Consider the following 22,287-nt stretch of genomic DNA (forward strand, 5'->3'; position numbering starts at 1 on the left):
TTATTCATTTATTCACTCTTCATAAACTCATCACTGTTGTCTATTCTGCACTTGGATTGCTTGGTACATATGTGTGTGTATATACATTTTTGGTATATATGTTTATGTATATGTACATAAATTATAATTTTAAGTATGGTACTTAATATATACTTATGACAATATTTAGTCAGCATACAAGTAAAATGGACTAACCATTCTATAAAATTTGGTGTGGAGAAAGCATGCAAGAAATAAAGACTTCATGGGAGGTGGACCATGACCAGGCTCAAAAGAAATCATTGAGCTTGAATTTGCCAGGAAGAAAACATTAAATTTTTTATAACTAATCTCAAAAAATTGTTTTCTTACTGGTTTTATATATGCAGTTGTGATGTTATCATATTACGCAATTATGATATTACTGCTACCACCCATAAAATGTCATAGTGTCCAACCCATAAAACAAGTGAAATTGGAAGGAAAGCATTGTTGCTGAGTGTAAATAATTATATCAGAAACTACTGCAATTATTTCCAGCAATAGCTTTCCTGGGATTTTATCCTGGCTATTAAAAAAAAAAAAAAAAAAAAAAAGTCCTGGGAAAAGAAAATGTGTTGGCCTTCCACCTCTCCAAAAAGTAGAGAAATTTTATGGTAAAATTCTTGGTATAATGATCTACAAACCATCAGCCCAGAATGATGGCCTAGCTTTTCTCTGTAGCACACTCCAGGCTAGGAGGTATTTTATTATAGAATTATATTTTGACTTAAAGTAATTTTCATAATCTATTTAGTTGCACCTGGTTAACCTCACCCTCAAAGTAGCATCACAGAAAGTAGCATCTGGACACTGCTCTTCAATTAGCTCATATTTTAATATTAAACTACATTTACATTATGATTTCAATAAATCAAGAATTTTGAGCTAAATTTCCTCCAATAGGACTGTGTTTAGAGGGTCATTTAGACATTTTTAAATAACACATTAACTCTTTCAGAAGGCTAGGGCAGAGTGACCCTACCACTTAGCTACTGAAGTTAATGGGGGCTTTGAAACCATTAACAAGTCCATGCACCGTTCTTTCATTCTAAAAGCTTTATGTTTCCTGGGTTGTGCTCTATGTCATGTCTTTGCATTAGTTTCCATAAAGCATTGCACATCCATAATGTCTCCCCAAATGATGTCAGAGTCCTTATTAGATATTTATTCTTGTAACATTAAAGTGGCTTTTCCTAGTCATGTGGCATGTCACAATGATTTATTTAATGGAAAGATCCACAGTCTGGTCACATGTTGAATTAGGAATGTGCTTCTAATAAGTCTACACAGATTCTGCACAATGCCATTTATGAAGAAATTTCCATTTAGAAATCTTTGGCAAGTATTGAATTCATTTAAACACTTGAGAGAAGGGGGAGGGGGGAGAGATCCATCATTTTTCTTCTAGTAAAGTAAGAAGAAAATTATGTAAGTCAGAGAAAAATATAGCTCAAAATTGAAGTATAATGACTGTGACTAATGTTAATGAACCATTCTTCCTTTCTAAAATTACAGAAACATGGACAGTAGCTACAGACAACTGGTAATGTTCTTTGCCCTCTGAAAATTTCCATTGGAAGAGGTGGAAATTATAATTTGATTTGATGCATTTAAATTAATATAATTAGTAGTGGATGCTAGCATATCACACTTTTATCAAACCATTCTTGAGCTGGCCTGAGTATTAAATGATTTTCATATGGCATTCCTATATAAATAGAGATCATAGAAGAAGTTAATCAGTATAATCTACCCTTTCCCAATCACCCACATCGAATGCTGTCTAAAGTTTTTTTGGTCTGAACCAGGTCAGTAGTTACATTGTTTTGAACAGTAGGACTTTAATTACGTTAAATTATTAGCACATAATGATCAGTAATGTTCATAGAATCAAATACTATCACTACCATTTTTTCACACCGTGACAGAGCATTTCCAAATTAACTGAGTATAACAGGAGAGAAATTACATCTTTGCAATGGGGTTTTATTTCCAGAAATTAAATGGAACCAGCTCATCTGAAGGAAGCACAGTTGATGTTGCTCCGCCCCGAGAAGGTGAACAAGCTGAAATTGAACCAGAGGAAGACCTTAAACCAGAAGCTTGTTTTACTGAAGGTAAACAAGCTCTAATATGATTAAATGTAATCCCCCTTCTTTCCTTACAAATACTCCTCATTTGAAGGAAATATTTCAAAGAAATGGTGAAGGGATGTTTATCTTTGTTTTCCTCTTTTCTTCCAAAAAGTTCCTTTATCTGTATTTCCAAATTATACTATAGCAGTGACTGTACCTGCACAATTAAGGTGATTTGACATGTCTTTTTTATTATCCTCCTGAATGTGAAGTTAACCCGTGAGATAAATGGCAGTCTTGAAATGTCATCCCATGGATAAAGCAATGCCTTCGGACTTCATTGTCAGTGCAGTGATTTGATTTATAGATGCTGCAATAGTGACACCCCATCCCTTACAGTTTCAAATGTGCTTAATTTGTGCTGTGACCAGAGCTGTTTGAGGCTGTAGATGTGTTGTAGGGCTTTGACGGGGAAAACAGTAGATGTTCTCACAGCAACCACGACAGTGTCTTGCGTACAAATCAATACAGATTTGCTGATTCAGTGTGATTGAATTAAATCTGATGAGTAAAGGCTCAGAGAATTAGAACAGAAGAATAGATGGAAGTTAGAAATACAGTAACGTGAAAGCCAAGAGGAGGAAGACAAGGGAATAGAGATACTGACTGACAAGATGAGTCAGAGATTTAACCAAAAAAATCCCTGAGGCCGAAAATAAATTAGCTTGGGAAAACTGACAGTGGCCTGGGAAGTCAGGGGGATTTTCTGTGCACGAAAAGAAGGAAGTAAAATCCAGGATCAAATCAAAAAATTTATGAACAATTCGACCATGCAGTTTTTCCTAACCATGAGAAGTCCCTGGACGCTATTTTCATCAATGGCCTTGAGGCAAAGAGAGACCGTAACTAGTGTTAAAGAATGAAACCATTTATACTTAAGCAACTTTTGGTAAAGTAATTCTTTGAATTCTAGGTAATTGGCTAAATATCTAAATCTGAAAATGACTCATTATACAAGAGGAATGCCGAAGATAACTAGGGAATGAAGAAACCAATTACCCTATAAAATGATGATCTGAGACTGGGACTCGGAGGAAGCAACAAAGTTTACTTTTTTCTAATTAAAAGTAAAACGTATTTTTCTAATTTATTACATTTACTCTTATTTTTTAGGATGTATTAAAAAGTTTCCATTCTGTCAAGTAAGTATAGAAGAAGGCAAAGGAAAGATCTGGTGGAATCTTAGGAAAACCTGCTACAGCATCGTTGAACACAACTGGTTTGAGACTTTCATTGTCTTCATGATCCTCCTGAGTAGTGGTGCTTTGGTAAGTGAAATGCATGTGGGCAAGAATCAGGTTTTAGTAAAAGAGCGTATTCTCCAAAAATACCAAAAGCATACACTGAGTTTAAGAAGCAAAAGAGGACGTATATCTGTGCCTTGCAGAGCTTGGCACCCATAGTTTATGCAAAACTCAGCACAGAAGAGATCAGGGCCATGAAGAGCCAGATGGAATTTCTCATCTGGTGTTTACCTAACAGATGTTCTCACTGAGACATCCATTTACAGAGACATTCTGTAACTACATTACCTTCCATATCCAATACCATGCACTTGTCCCTAACGATCATATTAACATTTGTGGATTTAAAATGTATCTTGTTTTCGATATGTCTAATCAATTTATCCTTTCAAAATAAACCAGATTCTTCAGGGAAACAGTCAAGGTAATGTTGGAATAGGCTAAGTCTCTCCCTCATTAACAAAACTTCTAGTTATTTTTTTGAGTTTACATTACTTCTCTCAAAGCATGTCTTTGTAGCAATAATTGAAATAGAGATTTGGTGTGAGAGGCAAGGAAGAAAGCATATACTAAATCAGTAAAGCTGTTGACATTTACTTACCAACGTTTTCCATTAGTTTTAGTCTTTAAATTTTGCCTGATGTTCGATGTTTGTCTGATATTAGCTAAAACTTATCAAATTATTGCTGTGACCAGTATTACACATAAGCAATTTTATAAAGTATGTGGGGAAGGCAAACCATGCAAATGAAATAAAAGTATTCTTCATTCACAGGCTTTTGAAGATATATACATTGAACAGCGAAAGACTATCAAAACCATGCTAGACTATGCTGACAAGGTCTTCACTTACATATTCATCCTGGAAATGCTTCTCAAATGGGTAGCTTATGGATTTCAAACATATTTCACTAATGCCTGGTGCTGGCTAGATTTCTTGATCGTTGATGTAAGTATACTGAATAATTTTTTTTTTAACATATTTTTATTGATCTCAGAGAGAGTAGGGGAGAGGGAGAGAGAGAGATAGAAACATCAATGATGAGAGAGTCATTGATCAGCTGCCTCCTGCACGCCCCCGACTGGGGATCAAGCCCGCAACCCTGCATGTGCCCCGACCGGGAATCAAACCCCGATCTCCTGGATCCTAGGTTGATGCTCAACCACTGAGCCACACCTGGCCGGGCTACTGAGTAATTTTTATTAAATTCTTAAAGAAGTAGGTTTGACATTTCTTCTATTTTTTTAATTGAAACCTTGACTTTTGAGAACCTAGTTTCACTCATGCTGATACAATTACGCAGTTATCTTTTAAAAAATATAATAAATGCAAAAATGAGAAATGTCTCCTGGAAAACCGTAGAAGTCCTAAAAATGTGGAAGTGGTATCAGAAAACACAGAGAAATATGTTCGGTGCCACAGGAAGACAGCTCTTCTTTTTCTGAAAGATTAGGACCTCAAATTCAGGAATAGCTAAAAAATTCTGTTAATTGACAGATCTAAGCATTTATCCTATTAACAGTTAAATAAATAAAAAATTTCAAGGAAGTAAAATCAGGACAGATTTGGGGCCAAGAATTGTGAGAAATGCTTTTTAATTGCTTAGTAGAGAACATGTTATTAAATAATGTTAAAATAACTTATGCTGTATTCATTCAGTCGCATACCCACAGAGACAATGAAATGCATTTCTGGTCTTAAATCAGCAGTTAGATAGCCCCATAGTAACCAGATATTTAGCATGCAAAGAGTTAGGTGTAGGAGCCCTGCTCTGAAACTCATTACCCTCATGTGAGTAGTCACAGGAACCTTGGCAATGGTAGAATATGTCCAACTTGCAGTCTATTTTTTTTATTCTAAGTGATATAAAGGCACTGGGGCAAAATGATAGTTATCTGGGTCTTTGTAGTTTGTGATACTCCATTGCACAAGGCCTCTTAGCCTCCCAACAAGCACCTCTAGTTGTTTCCTAGCAATCATAAAGCACTTTCTTTTAAGCTCGAACACTGTGAATCAATGATTGTCATATGTGTGCATTCATTTTTTTTTATCATTTTTTACAAGTGTGGGCTTATCTAATTTCTATTCCCCTTTCTCCTACATATACATGCTCATAATTCTATAACTAAAATGTGTTTAACCCTTTGAGTTGAGAAGAAATCTGCTGCCAAGCCACTTTTAATAGACCAGAAATAACTTCCTTTTCCCATGGCTGGTCTTTAATGAATAATTAAGCTGAATCTCAATATTGTCCTGCGAAGCTATCCATAAAGGGAAGTTTAGTTTTCTTTCATTCTGCAGCTGGAATGGACCTTAAAGAATATCTAGTCTTTATTCTAGACACTTTTCTGGAGAGTTTATTCTAAACTGAAGCCTTCGTTTAAAGAATTTTCCTAAAATAGCACAACCACTTCGTAAAAGAGCTGAGACTAGTGTCCAAATTTCCTAATTCTCAATTCAGTGCTTCTTTACCCCCAGCTTCCAGGTTTCTTATCTAACTGGTACAAATGTAATATATTTTTTCAGACTGGCCTTGGGATTTAGCATTTACAATATCTAGCTTCTCTCTGAAATGATGAAACACTAAATACACTTAAGAATCCTCTTTGGTTCGAAAAGATTTTGTCATGTATTAAGACCAACTATAAATGTGATGGAATTCCAGAAAATCTGAAATCTACTGAATATTTACATTTACTGAGAAATTCACATTCACTAACATGCTTACTACGTTGCACTTTTAGCATTTCTGTGTGTTTCCTCCATGTAGAAGATATTAATATGCAGAAATCTCCCGAGCAAGGGTGTTGTACCATGTTTGTGTCCTTAGACACTTAATAGAGACATTTAGGTGTGTATTAAATAATGTCAAAAATGAATAAATTAATGACAAAGAATGGTTCCCTCCAAATTACTTCCCTTTGAGTGAGACTAAATTAGTAGATTAGAACTGAGTACTTAACGCCTTCTATCTTTGGGTAAATTATACTATCTTAAATAGATGTATCTTCTTCTTTTTTTTCCCTAAAGCAGGGACTAAAATACATGAATTACTGTAATCTCAGATAACAACTTGTTCTCAGGCCACTAAGTTAATGTAACTGTAGAGTTAAAATGATTTTTGAAGGTACAAATGAAATATACTTTAAAAGGCTTCACAATCCATCATGTATTTTGCACTAGCAAAATCTGAGGTATAAATGAAGTACTTCATGCCAGGAGAAATATACTTTCAAACCTCAAAAATTTTGTTTATATAAAAAATGTACTCTATTTCATTCCCTACCTAAAAATAAACATAGATTGTAGTGGGCTATTGGTCTGACCTCCTAACATTCATTCATTTATTCAATAAATATTTTGAGCACTTTAAGGGTCCCATGTTATTTTAGAGAGAGGAGATATAAATTAGGTAGATTAAGCCCCATTGGAGTTTATACTCTATGGCAGTGATTTTCAACCATTTTCATCTCCTGGCACACCTAAACTAATTACTATAATTATGCAGTTCACCAAAAATATATTTTTGCCGATCTGACAAAAAATAGGTATAATTTTGATTCATTCACAATAGATGGCCATTGTTGTGTGGGCTGTTGTCATTTTCTTTTATCTGACAACCCAAGGGAAAAGAGGTCAGTGCCCCTGACTAAAGAGTCAGGTAGTGCATTTTGAAAATTCTTGTGGCACGCCAGTGTACCTCTTGTGGCACACGGGTTGAAAATAGCTGCTCTATGGGAGTGCAGAACAGATAGTAGAGACTTAAATGAATAAAATCTAAAAATAAGGCAACAGATGGTGGTTACTGCTTTTAAATAAAACAGGACAGTAGGATAGAGATGACTGCAACGTGGGGAGCAGGAGGACAGTATTAGCTAGAGTGTCTAGGAAAGGTGTCTGCAAAGGTAAATGATGAGGTAGGGTATCTTAAGCCATTTGGGCTGCCGTAACAGAGCACTTTGGACTAAATGGCTTATAAACAACATAAATTTATTTCCCACAGTTCTGGAAGCTGGGAAGTCCCAGATCAAGGTGCTGGCAGACTCAGTGTCTGGGGAAAGCCTGCCTCTTGTCTCATATATGGCATCTTGCTGTGATCTCACATGAACGAAGGAACAAAGGAGTTCTCTGGGGTCTCTTTTATAAGGACACTAATTCCATTCATGAGGGCTCTGCCCTTATGACCTAATCACCTTCCAAAGGCCCCATCTCCAAATACCATTACATTGGGGATTAGGTTTCAACATATCAATTTTGGGGGGACATAAACATCCAGTCTATAAGAGTGGGCCAGTCATTCAAAGACCTAAGGGAACAGAAAAGAACAATCTGAAGGTCCTGGAATGAGTATGAGCCAAGGACACTCAAGAAATGGGAAAGCAAACTATTGTGTTTGTGTGTGAGGAAACGTGGGCAAGAATGATGGAAACTGAAATCCGAAAGGTACCTAGAGGCCATGCAATAAGTTTGTGTTTTGTTGTAACTTATTATATATTGTGTATATTAAGTAATTTATTATATATTATAGTAATGGGAAGCTCAGGGAGGGGTGTGTGCAAGGATCTGATCTATAGTTTCAAAATGATCACATCTAGCTATGGGGAAAGAATGGTAGAGTTGAAGCAGGGAGACCAATTAAGGAGTTGTATTGATAATCTAGGAAAGAGAAGATTGTATCAGACTGAGGTGATGAAACTTAGTGATGGACTGTATGTGTGGTATGAAGAAATGGGAGGGTTCTACAAATGGATTTTCTTTCAACTTGGGCTTGGACAAATGGGTAGAGAATGAAGTCATTAACTAGAATGGGGAAGATCAGAACAGGTTTGACAAGACAAGCAGATGGTAGGTGGAAGAGGAGTGCACTAAGTTTGAGATGCCAATTAGACATTTAAGAATACATATGGAGAGAAGCCAGGACCTGATTATGATTTTAGGAGTCATCAAGATACAGATGGCATCTGAAACCATGAACCATTAGCTCATGCAAGCTGACAAGAGAGCCCAGACCAAACTCTGGGAACACATCAACAGTTTTATAGGTGGGTTTTTCTGAAGAAGGGCTGATCAATTTTGTCAAAGGCTATAAGGAGGTCAAGTGACATGAGAAATGATATATTTGGCAAAATAGAGTTCATTGGTATCCTTGGTAACAGTTGTCACATGGAATTGATGAGGACATAGTATGGAAATATTGGAAAGATTGAGGAAAGAATGAAGATAAGAGAGAGCAAGTATGATAATTCAGTTTAAACTCAAGTTGGACAACTTAACCCATGCTTTTGTATGCCAGAATACTGCACTAGATGGGTCACTTTTCTGATTCTGTATATATATTTTTTCCTATCCAAAGGTCAGAAAGATACTGAATTTATATAAAAACCAAACTATCCTATACTATAACTATGCAAGCTATACTGTAGATACTGCTATTGGCCTCAATATTGTTTTCCTCAAAAATGATTTCTCATTTAAGTTGTTCCTTTTACCTCTCATTCAAAATGCTCCTCTCATCTACATGCTAAAACTTGGTATGACTTGGGGCTAAAACAGATTTATTTTGTTTCATTAATTTCTTTGTCTACTAATATGACAGCTTTAATTATTGCTGATGTATAATTGGTTTTAATATTAGAAGGAATTTTCCTCTATGCTCTTCATCTTAAAACAATAATATTTTACGTTATCTTATTCTTTTTTCTTTTAATATTTTAAAGTTTGTGTAGTTCCAAAAGACAGTCACACACACTGTAAAAAACATGGAAAATATATTAGTACCTAAAATAATTATATTATTGTCTATAACAGTTTTCACTTTATTCCCTGTTTGTTGTTTTTGAGGTCAACAACAGTATATCTGCAAAAAATGATTTCTTCCATTTTTCTAGTTCTTATAGTTTGCATTTATTTTCTCATAAAGTGTTAAATAATAATGTTGATAGTGGGAATATTTTATTTGTGTTTTTAATAGGAATGCTTCTAGCCCTGGCTGGGTAGCTCAGTTGGCTAGAGCGTCATCCTGATACGCCAAGGTTGCAGGTTTATCCTGAGATCAGGGCACATACAAGAATCAACCAATGAATGCATAAATAGGTGGAACAACAAATTGATGTTTCTCTCTCTTTTTCTCACTCTCTCTTTTCCTTCCTCTTTCTCTCTCTAAAAACATGAATAAAATAAAAAAATAATAATAATTGGAATGCTTCTAGATTTTTGCCTTCAGAAATTATACAAGCTTTTGGATTGAAAAGTATTATCTGAATATATGGAGGTAGTCATATGTTTTTAATCATTTAACTGTTTATATTGAACTTAAAGAATTATCTTTAGCTACTTTTAAGGGAAATAAATTCATACCACTTGGTTCATTAACCAATCACAGGACTTCCAGTTTCTTCTTCAGAATCGTCAGTTTCTTCTGCAGAATGCCTTTCTGCTCAACCTTAGCTGCCATAGGAATGTAGGAAAATGCGAATGACAACCACCCTGAAACACCCAGCACAGACAGTTTCACACAGTATTTGCTGTGCAGTGAGGTACCAGGAATTATGTAAATTTGTACTAAAAATTCAGTTTTGGGCACAAAGTTTCTATTACACTTTGTACACATTAGCAAGAGTGCCTTTTGTGTTTGGCATGAAAGAAATGAATATTAAAACACTGTGTGTTGAAAGGTTGGGGACAAAGTTGCTGATGTGGAAAACACTGAACTTGAAAACAGAAGGCCTACCTAAATTCCGGTTATGAGCTTGCCCCTTGCTGCCGTTTCTTGGGCTAGTCATTTGACTTTTTTGAGACAGTGGTAATGAGTGAAAAAGATCATTGCAAGCTGTAAAGCACCCTCCCCATAAAAGACACTATCTTTACATGTTAAGTATATTGCAAATCTTTAAAATTATATATTTCAAAATTGTCTTTAAAGAATATTAAGGTTATTACAATACTTAACTCAATAAAATGAGTTTTTGTGCTACACAAAATGACATGAAGTCCATTAAAAGCAGGGCAATTCAATAGTGCCCAGTTTCTCTAGCAGCACACAGAGCCAGGCCAGTGTGGAGGTGGTTTTGGCAAGTGGTGCCTCCTAGCCTTTGAATCCACAACATCTTAACCTGCCAGTACCTTTGGGTTCCAGCCATTACGTGTTTCTTTTCCTTTCAAAGCATGAACCACCTTACTTTGGGGGCTTGAAAAATGTGCAGCCATTTATCTTTAAGTAAGAGACTTGGTTGGGAGGATGAGGGAAGTCTTCAATAAGAAGCTCCAGAAATATAAAGAAGCTGTTAATGCCGCCTGAGGCAAAGGAGCCCAGAATATAGAAGCCTGTGTGTTCTCTAATAACCTTTCCCATCTTTCCAGTCTTCTGTCACAGCAAACACTAGACAGAAATGAATTGCTCAATAAATTATCCTGCCTCTAGACAAGGTTAGCTTCAAGTCATTTATTTTTCTGTTCAATTTTGTGAGATGTATGCTAAATTAAACAGCGAGGGGACAGTGGCTCCAATTGCCTTTAGAGCCTTGGTTCTGGTTTTGGCATCACCCTTTATACCATGTGTTCTTGAGCAGATCATTATTTTCATCTGCCCTCAAAAGATCGTTGGGAGATTCATTTAGATCCATTTTCAACAGCCATTTTCACAAGAAATTAAGCCCTAGTGCCCTTACACCATCCAATGGATGTACTGACTCTGTAACATGGCAAATGCCTCCACTATGCATAACCAAGATACATAAATTCACAAGAGAAACATGGTTTCTAATCTGTGGTATTAAGCACAGATCTATGGAGGATATGGGTTTTGTACCACATCCTGAATCATTAGTGGTATTCATGCACATGTTAAGGGCTCCATGGAATATCTAATTGGAGGAGTTTACAAATGTTTATAAAAATGGGCAAGGACTCCGGTTTCACTGGTAAGAAAAGCAATAGTGTGAGATGAGGCTCACAATGTAAGATGATCCCACTATGTGGAAGATGAAAGCTGCCAAGATATGTATCAAGTTTTATATGGTCGTCATCAAAGATGAGACCATATCCTATGCCTTCAGTCAGCAGTTTATTTCTTGGTGGACTGATTAATCATTTTTCCTTTTGTAGGTTTCTTTGGTTAGCTTGGTAGCCAATGCCCTCGGCTACTCAGAACTTGGTGCCATCAAATCCCTCCGGACACTAAGAGCTTTAAGACCTCTAAGAGCTTTATCCCGGTTTGAAGGCATGAGGGTAAGAGTAAAATCTCTCTGGTGATGCATGTCAAAATTAAATATAGATAATGATTTAGATATAGAGGGGAGCCATACTCTTTTGAAATGTATTTCATAGAATTACAAAATTTCAGAGCAGGAATCTTTGAGGTCACTAAGCCTAGCCTCCTGAAATTGAAACAGGCCTTCAAAAATTGTTTGTGGCAGAACACGGACTAGAGTCCAGCTCTCCTGATGAAAGTTCAAGGGTGTTTCCACAACACTCAAAAACAGTGTGCTACCATTTATTTCTTTCCATTGCTTATATACTTTGAAATGACTTACTACTGACATTCATCCTAGGAGGGTTTTTAATTCTTCAATAGGTAGTTTGATTTCTCAAAAATTACTGGTAATGAATGAAAGGTAAAATGGTTTTTGTGTGCTTTTAGTTCTTCAATTAATATCAGTAATAAACATAGTTGTTATACAAGAAAACAACACTAAATTGTAGCCTCTGACAAAATCTATATATTCTAAGCAAACAAAGTAGGGGGTTAGGATAATTAAACATTGCTGGCAAACCCTGTAGTTTGCTTTATAGACCTCCCTTTTAAGTGAGCATTCTGCATGAGGCTTGCTTTTTCTATAGTGTATTTTCCTCTCCAGCTCTCCTCCTTAGTGTATATTTTATGCATCTAAACATATAGTACACACTTGTACACACACCCACTTGCAGCAACCCTCAAAATACTGTTTAGCACAAAGGCCAGCTTTGTTTAATCCAGCTTGCGAAAGCACATGGATATTGAATTTCTTCTAGGCCACAGGGCTTTTATGTTAGGAAGTAGTTTGTTTGGGCAATAAAAACACTTCAGCCTTGACATTGAGATTCACTCATGAGGAGAATTAAACCGCTCTCCAGACTTTTCAGATCATGGAAGGAAAGAAATACTTGGTTTTACATTATAATTTTATTACACTGATATTTGATCATGGAAATCACAAGACAAGATGACATTTATAAAATTACACAATTTCAGGTTCTTTTCACACCAATTTTATACCATTACTGACCTTTAAGCCCTCATCTGGTTGTATGGTTTGATATTAATGATTCATTTTTAAGGGGAAATAGCAGCTAAACAAAACCTTTATATATTTGCTCTTATCTGGAAAAATATTCTGTCATTTTTAATTTAGTCATATGGCAGAATTAACATTCCCGCTATAAAAGAGGGTAAAATGTGTCATGCATTTATTTGATAACAAGAGAACTTGCGGAGGTAATTTTACACAAATTTTAGTAGCAAAAAACCCTGATTTAAATATAATACATTTGACTTAATTTCTAAAAGAAATAAAATTTAAGTAGCATATGAAATTTTTACAGTTTTGGATTCTAGGTTTTTATGTCAATTTAAAAATCTTTGGCTTTGATTTCTAAAATACTACTTACAATATTTTAAAATAAAACAATAGTTTTATTTAATATAAATGCTTTAACAAAATAGTCCAATATAAACCAAATTATATTAGATAAGAAAAGATACTGTTGACAGCTCTAGAAATTTCAAAATATATCTTAATCTCTTCTGAATTTAATTAGGGGAAAGGTGACTGAATTTCTCCTTAATGAAATAGCTCAGCCTGGTGAAATAACACATGCCACAAAGTGAACATTTAAGAGAGAATAATAATGGTGGGGACATACTGCCTTTTATGCCCAGCGATAAATTCCATCTCATTTCCTAATTTAATATACTTTTTAAATTGAGATTTACCAACAGGAGAATAAAAGGACCCTGCAAATTCCCAATCCTATTCTCATAGCCATGAAAAGTTCACTTGTACAGAGGATACAGATTCAATGCATTATTAAAACTGTGCTTATTTGTAAAGGGTTTGTTTAATCACATTTTCAAATCATCAATCATTCATTAACATTCTTGAAAATTAAAACGTATCTCTGAACGATGATTGCTTCTTCTGTTGGCATTTAATGTATTTTTTTCCCTTTTCTCCCCCAGCATGCAAACATCTTCTGACTCCATCTCACTATATCAGGTTTTGTTTATTTCTTTTCATGCTTTGACGTATTTTGCTTTCCTTAAATCCTTTAGCTCTTTGGTTGTGTCGCTGTTTGTTTTCCCTTATCAAATATGTCCTAGAAACTATCAGAAGAAACAACTTGTCCACCTAGATTTTTATGTAACTCTTTTCACACCCATTTTAGTATTAAATAAATGAAAGGAATGGTTTCCATTTTAATGCTTTGTAAGCTGCCTAATCCTCATTTCCTCTTCTAGGTGGTTGTGAATGCTCTTGTTGGAGCAATTCCCTCTATCATGAATGTGCTGTTGGTTTGTCTCATCTTCTGGCTGATCTTTAGCATCATGGGTGTGAATTTGTTTGCTGGCAAGTTCTACCATTGTGTTAACACCACAACGGGTAACAAGTTTGAAGCTAGTGAAGTCAACAATTTCAGTGACTGTCAGGCTCTTGGCAAGCAAGCTCGGTGGAAAAACGTGAAAGTAAACTTTGATAATGTTGGTGCTGGGTATCTCGCATTGCTGCAAGTGGTAAGTGGCTACTGTGTGAGTTTTGAAAACATTTTCAAAATGTTTCAAGTGAGATCATTTCTCTGATGTTCTTTGTTTGAATGATTAATATCTGACAGCACAAAAGCAGTTGATGATAATACCTATACTCTAAGCTTGACTTGACTGCAAAGATGTTTTGCAGTTATTTTATACTGTACTTTCCCCAGGATTCAGCTTTTAGTATGTTTTAATGTGACTTTATATTTCTGTTTCCTGTGTTTTCTTGTTATATTATTGAGCACTGTTGTGCTATTAGCATTTCTAGATTTTTGTGACAATCATTGTCAAAGGAACAATTTTATGTATTAAAATAACAATGTCTATATTGTAGTAATGAATTCAGTGTATAGATTATTAGTCATATAATTAATTATACTTGCCCTAGCTGGTTTTTCTCAGTGGTTAGAGCGTTGGCCTGTGGAGGCTCAGTGGTTCGATTCCAGCCAAGGGCATGTACCTCAGTAGCAGGCTCGATCCCCAGCCCGTCGGGGCACGTGGGAGGCAACCAATCATCATGTCTCTCTCTCTCCCACTCTCTCTGAAAAGCAGTGGAAAAAATATCCTTGGGTGAAGATTAAAAAAGAAAAAATTATAACAACAACTAAAGAGTATGCTTCTAATATGTATGAAAATGCAAACTTATAGAGTGAATTTTAAAGTGTGCAATGTTTAATAATTTTGACTTAATTGACAGTATATTAACTAATCAATAATTAGTTAATGAAAATGACTGAGTTATGTTTAAACATACCATAGGTTTAAATCATAGAGCTTATCTTTTTGTATGAAAGGGAGCTGAGTGGAGATGGGAGTTTTATGAATCAAGCACATAGTTAAATTTTAGCGTAGGGAAAAAATGGAAAACCTTCTGAGAAACAAAGAAAACAAATTCCAGACTCGAAATAAAATCTTGTTCTATTTCAGTTTCATTTCTTCATTCAATTCACTTCAATCTCTTTGTAGAAAATTTCATAATATTGTACCAAGAGTTATTTGTAATAACACTATCATATTTTCGTATGGTAAAATGCATTCTTGGATTAGGCTTTATGCAGAATTCAAATATATGTTGTTTACAGGCCACATTTAAAGGCTGGATGGACATTATGTATGCAGCTGTTGATTCAAGAGATGTAAGTGCCACTCAAATACTATTTATAGCTACTAGATATTTCATAGTGAACATTTGTGACCATTTAGCTGAAAGGCCAGAATTTTATATTAGATGTTATCAGAACATGTACAGTTATATGTAGAAATGAACTTTTTAAGACAATACACTTCAATATAGATAACATTTTAGTTAGCATGTCTATTATGTAATATATATCTGTTATGAAAAGATATCTAACTGCTTGGACCAGAAGACATAAGATGGACCCAGTAAATGAGACTGTTAAGATTAGGGATGCTGCTCAGTGAGAAAGTAACTTGTCTCTCCCTATGCCTGTAGAGTATAATAAACCAGGGTCAGGAAACCAGCTGCCAAAAATACCATGGTAAAAGCAAGCAAGTTTCAGGGAAACTCAATTTTAAAAATAGGGATAAAAATAATTCCTCAGAACATATAGTTTATGCTGAATTTTTCTCATGGAAGTTGATATTCTGTTATTAAAACCATATCTCCAAGAGCCAGCATTTCCGAACCCAAATTGAACATACTAAAAAAATATATATATAAGACTAACAATAGGCTCAAAATATTTCCCCTGTTTATACCACTGTTATTTACTCTAAATAATATGTACAAATAAGCCATAATGGGAAAACAGATGCAGGAACCATCATAAAAATTACAAACTTTCATTATATACTACACCATAACAATTTGAAAAAAGAATTGTCTTGCAGAATACCATCTCAGGACAAGGGAAAAATAGCTCTATATTAAGTAATAATGCTAACCAAGTTGTTAATTTAGTTTAAGCATCATGCTTTTAAATATTTAATATTTTCATTATTATTTAGGTTAAACTTCAGCCTGTATATGAAGACAATCTGTATATGTATTTATATTTCGTCATCTTTATCATCTTTGGGTCCTTCTTCACTCTGAATCTATTCATTGGTGTCATCATAGATAACTTCAACCAACAGAAAAAGAAGATAAGTATCCCTCGGCGCTCCCCTTTCTGCGTCCCAAGGGCCTCTCTGTGACATTCGGACGCTTGTGGTCATGAGGGACTTAGATCGTTTTCACATCCTGTTCCCTTCATGGCGGGGTCAGCTCAGCTGCAGAGGACTCCAGCTCTAATCAGTGGTTCCCTCCAGGTTCATCCTCTGCATAGCTGCTTGCTCTAGCGTCTTTCTGACCCAAAAATGTGACCACTGATTCACAACATCCAGTGGGCCTCCAATGCTTTATCCTTGCTTACGGGGCCCCTCAGGAACGATCTCCACCAGCTTTCAGCCTCATTTTCTCCCTCAGCACATTTTCTATGTCCACTTCCCTAGTTCCGGGCACTGCCCAGCCACCATCTGGGCACTTGCTACACACAAGGATACATGGGTTTTCTACCCTTTTCTGAACAAGCCATGTTCTTCTGCCTTCATGACTTAACGGAGAATAATCTCCTCTTCCTGGAATGCGTTGCTTAGCAAACCTTTAAGCATCCTTTAAGGTCTAGCTCAAGGGTACTCTCCTATATAAAGTCCATTTCTGAGTCTTGGAACTTATTGTTATCTCTGTAGCGGTTGTTTTTTGCATATAGACACTGTGTCTTATATATCTATGTAATTCTCATACCAGATACATTGTCTAGCACACAGGAAGTGCTCAAAGTTGTTGAATAAACAAGACTGTCAACAGTGAAATAGCCTAAGAAAACTTTTTTCTTTCACGAAAATGTCTTTGAGAACCCCGATCCTACTTCTAAACATAAGATAGCCAAATTAAGATCTTGTACTAATCAGAGTTTTATGAGATTATGGGTTATTATATAATATTAAAGTACTCAGAATTTCACATAAGTGGGAAAAGCAGAAAAAATCTGTATGAAGCAGGATAATATTCGAAAATGGAGAGGATTAAAGAAAAGCCCCAGAAATATTTTGGTAAAACTGCTGTGATACTTGTTGAGATTGTAACCAATTTTATTCTATGTCTTTACTTTGGAGGTCAGGACATCTTTATGACAGAGGAACAGAAAAAATATTACAATGCAATGAAGAAACTTGGGTCCAAGAAACCTCAGAAACCCATACCTCGGCCAGCAGTAAGAATGACTCATCTTGACATATTAAAGCCGTATTTCCATACAATGAAACTCTGGATCAGAACATATATTTTTAAAATTTATCTTTATTGTTGAAAGTATTAAAGATGTCCTCTTTTTTCCCCATTGACCCCCTCCTTCTTCCCCTCCTTCTTCCCCAACCACTCTCCACCCCCCAGCCACACCCCAGGCCTTCACCACACTATTGTCTGTGTCCCTGGGTTATGCATACATGCATATAAGTTCTTTGGTTAATCTCTTCCCACCCACCCACCCTCGCCTTCCTTCTGAGATTCGTCAGTCTGTTCCATGCTTCTGTGTCTCTGGATCTATTTTGTTCATCAGTGTATTTTGTTCTGTAGATTCCACATATGAGTGAGATTATGTGATACTTGTCTTTCTCTGACTGGCTTATTTCACTTAGCATAATACTCTCTAGTTCCCTCCATGCTGTCTCAAAGGGTAAGAGATCCTTCTGTTTTACAGCTGCATAGTATTCCATGGTGTAAATGTACCACAATGGATCAGAACATATTGTGTGACATTGTCAGGACATAATATGCCCTAATTGTGAAGTCCATATTGTGTAACACAATTCACAACTGCTACACTCAATAAGACACTAAATAAGAATTACTAAGTTCTTTAAAAGGGGAAATGTTCTTTACAGTCTGTCAGTTGAAAGTCTCCAACTAAAGCTTCCCAATAACTGCTTCCCAAGCAGGCTTAATGTTCCTGCTGCCAACAATGCACTGGACCCTGCTCCTTTGATCCTGTTATAGGGCACCCTTTTGGTCTTTTAAGTAGATGGAGTTTTTCAGATTTCCCATCCCACACCCACTGGCTCCCTCTCTATGCTATTTGTTCTCTTTATTCTTATGACTAAAAAATATTCTTAATATTTTTTAGAAAGGAAAAAGATGTCATCAAAGTAGTTTGTTTCACGAAATACACACACGGAAAGGACATATTTAGAATGCATACGCTGTAGAGCTTCACAATAGGAAGGCATAATAATGATGTATTATGCTCACAGAGCTGTACTCTAGCTCATCTGTTCTCTTAGATGTGTAAGTAATAAGGAAACTGAGGCCCAAAAAAGGTAAATATCATACCCAAAATCATAAAGCCTGTAATTGCTAGAACTGGGACTAGACAAGGCCTCATGAATCCTATGAACAACTTCACCATATTTTTAAGAGTAGTTAGAGCTGAGTAGGAGATGGGAGAGGGAGGAACAGGGTATACAAAAGGGGATGAACCTGCTTAACTGAAGGTCGTTTGAATATTACAGTTAGAAGAGGTAGAATTAAATAGAAAATGACTGACATACTGTGGGAAAGAGAAATTGAAAGAAGATACTATCAGTCCTAAAGTATTGATAAACTAATTGGACTATTCACTCATCTACAAGTCTGTCTACATTAACCTTTGTAAATCTTCATTACTAGTTTGATTATTTTTACGGAAGATAATGACTAGTTATTAAAGTCAAGCAAAACCCATACATGTTATCAGCCAATGGCCACCAATTTATGCCTTATTCGGCTTTATCTTCCCATAGAACCTAAATAAACCAATTATGCTTTATTTTCATCATATGTCTTTTTTCAACTCTTTCTCTTTTTTAACATAAAGAGAAATGAAGCACACAGAATTGTGTGGGGTTATGTGAGAAGGGTGCACATCTCATGGCCATTGGTGGAAGAAATTTGACTGTGAGTTTACTGGATCATTATTTATGAAATATGCCTATTAACCTTCTCTCTCCTCTCTCTTTTTCTAGAACAAATTCCAAGGAATGGTCTTTGATTTTGTAACCAGACAAGTCTTTGATATCAGCATCATGATCCTCATCTGCCTGAACATGGTCACCATGATGGTGGAAACTGATGACCAGAGCAAATACATGACTCTAGTTTTGTCCCGGATCAACCTTGTGTTCATTATACTATTCACTGGAGAATTTGTGCTAAAGCTTATCTCCCTCAGATACTACTACTTTACCATAGGCTGGAACATCTTTGACTTTGTGGTGGTGATTCTCTCCATTGTAGGTAAGAATGCTTTCATTACAGAGAAGTGCAGTGGTAGGAAGGTCCCTCAAGGCCTGACAGCTGTGTAACATGGAAATCAGATCTGAGAATTATAACGTATGTAGATCTAAAGTTTAACAGTCTTGTTCATTTTCCTCTAGCTGAAAAAGATTGGTATTCAAAAATAAAAAACAATGTATTTGGGAATTTCAGAAACAATCTTTGTTTGTAATTGCCACATTTCATATGTGAGGATGCCTACTCATAGAAACTGGCTGTGTATAAACTTAAATTGTTATATCACTATCTGAGATTATTTAATTTCTTGAATTTTGCAAAAATCCATATTGGTTTATGACATTATAGAATAATTGTATATAATTGTAATCTTTAATTAATAAATTAGGGAGTGGATTGAAATATTTAGCAAAGGCTTATATTCATAACAAATTTGTTGTTTTCATAGACCTTGCAAAGATAAAGTATTCATGTAAGGATAAAATATTCACTATTTAGTGGTTTTCTGTATTTTTCCATAGGCATGTTTCTGGCTGAGCTGATAGAAAAATATTTTGTGTCCCCTACCCTGTTCCGAGTGATCCGTCTTGCCAGGATTGGCCGAATCCTACGTCTGATCAAAGGGGCAAAGGGGATCCGCACACTGCTCTTTGCTCTGATGATGTCCCTTCCTGCGTTGTTTAACATCGGCCTCCTGCTCTTCCTGGTCATGTTCATCTATGCCATCTTTGGAATGTCCAACTTTGCCTATGTTAAAAAGGAAGCTGGAATTGATGACATGTTCAACTTTGAAACCTTCGGCAACAGCATGATCTGCCTGTTCCAGATTACCACCTCTGCTGGCTGGGATGGTTTGCTAGCACCTATTCTCAATAGCGCACCACCTGACTGTGACCCTGACGCAATTCACCCTGGCAGCTCAGTTAAGGGAGACTGTGGGAACCCTTCTGTTGGCATTTTCTTTTTTGTCAGTTACATCATCATATCATTTCTGGTTGTGGTGAACATGTACATCGCTGTCATCCTGGAGAACTTCAGTGTTGCCACTGAAGAAAGTGCAGAGCCCCTGAGTGAGGATGACTTCGAGATGTTCTATGAGGTTTGGGAGAAGTTTGATCCTGATGCGACCCAGTTTATAGAGTTCTCCAAGCTGTCTGATTTTGCAGCTGCCCTGGATCCTCCTCTTCTTGTAGCAAAACCAAACAAAGTCCAGCTCATTGCCATGGATCTGCCCATGGTCAGTGGGGACCGGATCCACTGCCTCGACATTTTATTTGCCTTTACAAAGCGTGTTTTGGGTGAGAGTGGAGAAATGGATGCCCTTCGAATACAGATGGAAGACCGGTTCATGGCATCGAATCCATCCAAAGTCTCCTATGAACCCATCACAACCACTTTGAAACGCAAACAAGAGGAGGTGTCTGCTGCTATCATTCAGCGTAATTTCAGATGTTATCTTTTAAAGCAAAGGTTAAAAAAGGTATCAAGTAAATATAATAAAGAGGCAATCAAAGGGAGGGTTGACTTACCTATAAAAGAAGACATGATTATTGACAAATTAAATGGGAACTCTACCCCAGAGAAAACAGATGGAAGTTCCTCCACCACCTCTCCTCCTTCCTATGATAGTGTAACAAAGCCAGACAAAGAAAAGTTTGAGAAAGACAAGCCAGAAAAAGAAAGCAAAGGGAAAGAGGTCAGGGAAAATCAAAATTAAAAAGAAACAGAGAATTATCTTTGTAATCAATTGTTTACAGCCTACGAAGGTAAAGTCTATGTGTCAACTGGACTCCCAGAGGAGGTCTATGCCAAACTGACTGTTTTAACAAATACTCATGGTCAGTGCCTATAACAAGACAGTGGCCACTCCGTCACTACAACTCTGTGAGTCAGGGTATCAACATTGACAAAAGGTTACTGTTCTCATTATCAGCTGACACTGCTGAGGAGAAACTCAACGGCTACCTAGACTGTAGGGATAGTTGTGCAAAGTGATCGTTGTAACTACACCAAACACCTTTAGTACAGTACTTGCATCCACTCTATTTTTAACTTCCATATCTGCCATATTTTTACAAAATTTGTTCTAGTGGATTTCCCTGGTCCTTACTTCATAGTTTATTCATAATACTATGTCACTATTTTTGTAAATGAGGTTTAAGTTGAGAAAAAAGTATATAATTCCTATGTTCCTATTCCAAAAGTTTCTCAAATAATCAGACAAAATGTTTTGTCCGAGAGATGAAATTCTAGCTCAAAACCAGAAACAAAATTGTAACAAAAATTTCAGGTACTTCCATTTTCTAGATGACTTTAATTTTGAAAGTGTTTCAGTCTATGTTTGTTTATATCTGAACAGTTATGTGCCTGTAAAGTCTCCTCTAATTTTAAAGGATTATTTTTATGCAAAGTATTCTGTTTCAGCAAGTGCAGATTTTATTCCAAGTTCCAGAGCTCTATATTTAATTTTGGTTAAATGCTTTCAAAAAAAGTAATCTAATAATCTGTTCTAGGAAAGTATAGTCTATCTAAAGTATCACTTTAGAATAGTTGGTCCACTTTCTGCTGCAGTATTGCTTTGCCACCTTCTGCTCTTAGCAAAGCTGACATTTTATTAAACACCCCCTGTTATGTAAATAGTTATTTTTTCCTGTGGTGCATGTTTGGGCAAATATATATATATAAGTATATATACAGCCTGATAAACAACTTCTATTAAATCAAATATGTACCACAGTGTATGTGTCTTTTGCGAGCTTCCAACAGGGACGTACCCTGTACCATTCATTAAACATAAATAGTTTGAAGACTATCACTAATGCATGTTA

The 22,287-nt window shown here is 36.0% G+C and overlaps 1 protein-coding gene across 1 annotated transcript in view; it reads left to right on the plus strand.

Moving 5' to 3' along the window:
• Positions 1-21,662, plus strand: part of LOC107525958 (sodium channel protein type 3 subunit alpha) — a 72,313-nt gene extending 50,651 nt beyond the window's left edge. The window contains exons 17-26 of the mRNA XM_016198278.2: positions 2,018-2,138; positions 3,270-3,424; positions 4,176-4,349; positions 11,505-11,627; positions 13,897-14,169; positions 15,270-15,323; positions 16,159-16,296; positions 17,301-17,405; positions 19,192-19,462; positions 19,981-21,662. Coding sequence (XP_016053764.2) covers positions 2,018-2,138; positions 3,270-3,424; positions 4,176-4,349; positions 11,505-11,627; positions 13,897-14,169; positions 15,270-15,323; positions 16,159-16,296; positions 17,301-17,405; positions 19,192-19,462; positions 19,981-21,176 — 2,610 coding nt within the window. The 3' untranslated portion in view covers positions 21,177-21,662. The remainder of the gene's footprint in view (positions 1-2,017; positions 2,139-3,269; positions 3,425-4,175; positions 4,350-11,504; positions 11,628-13,896; positions 14,170-15,269; positions 15,324-16,158; positions 16,297-17,300; positions 17,406-19,191; positions 19,463-19,980) is intronic.
• Positions 21,663-22,287: the final 625 nt, after the last annotated feature.

The sequence above is a fragment of the Miniopterus natalensis genome, chromosome 8 (genome assembly GCF_054644295.1).
Source record: "Miniopterus natalensis isolate mMinNat1 chromosome 8, mMinNat1.hap1, whole genome shotgun sequence".
NCBI classification, from domain to species: Eukaryota; Metazoa; Chordata; class Mammalia; order Chiroptera; family Miniopteridae; genus Miniopterus; species Miniopterus natalensis.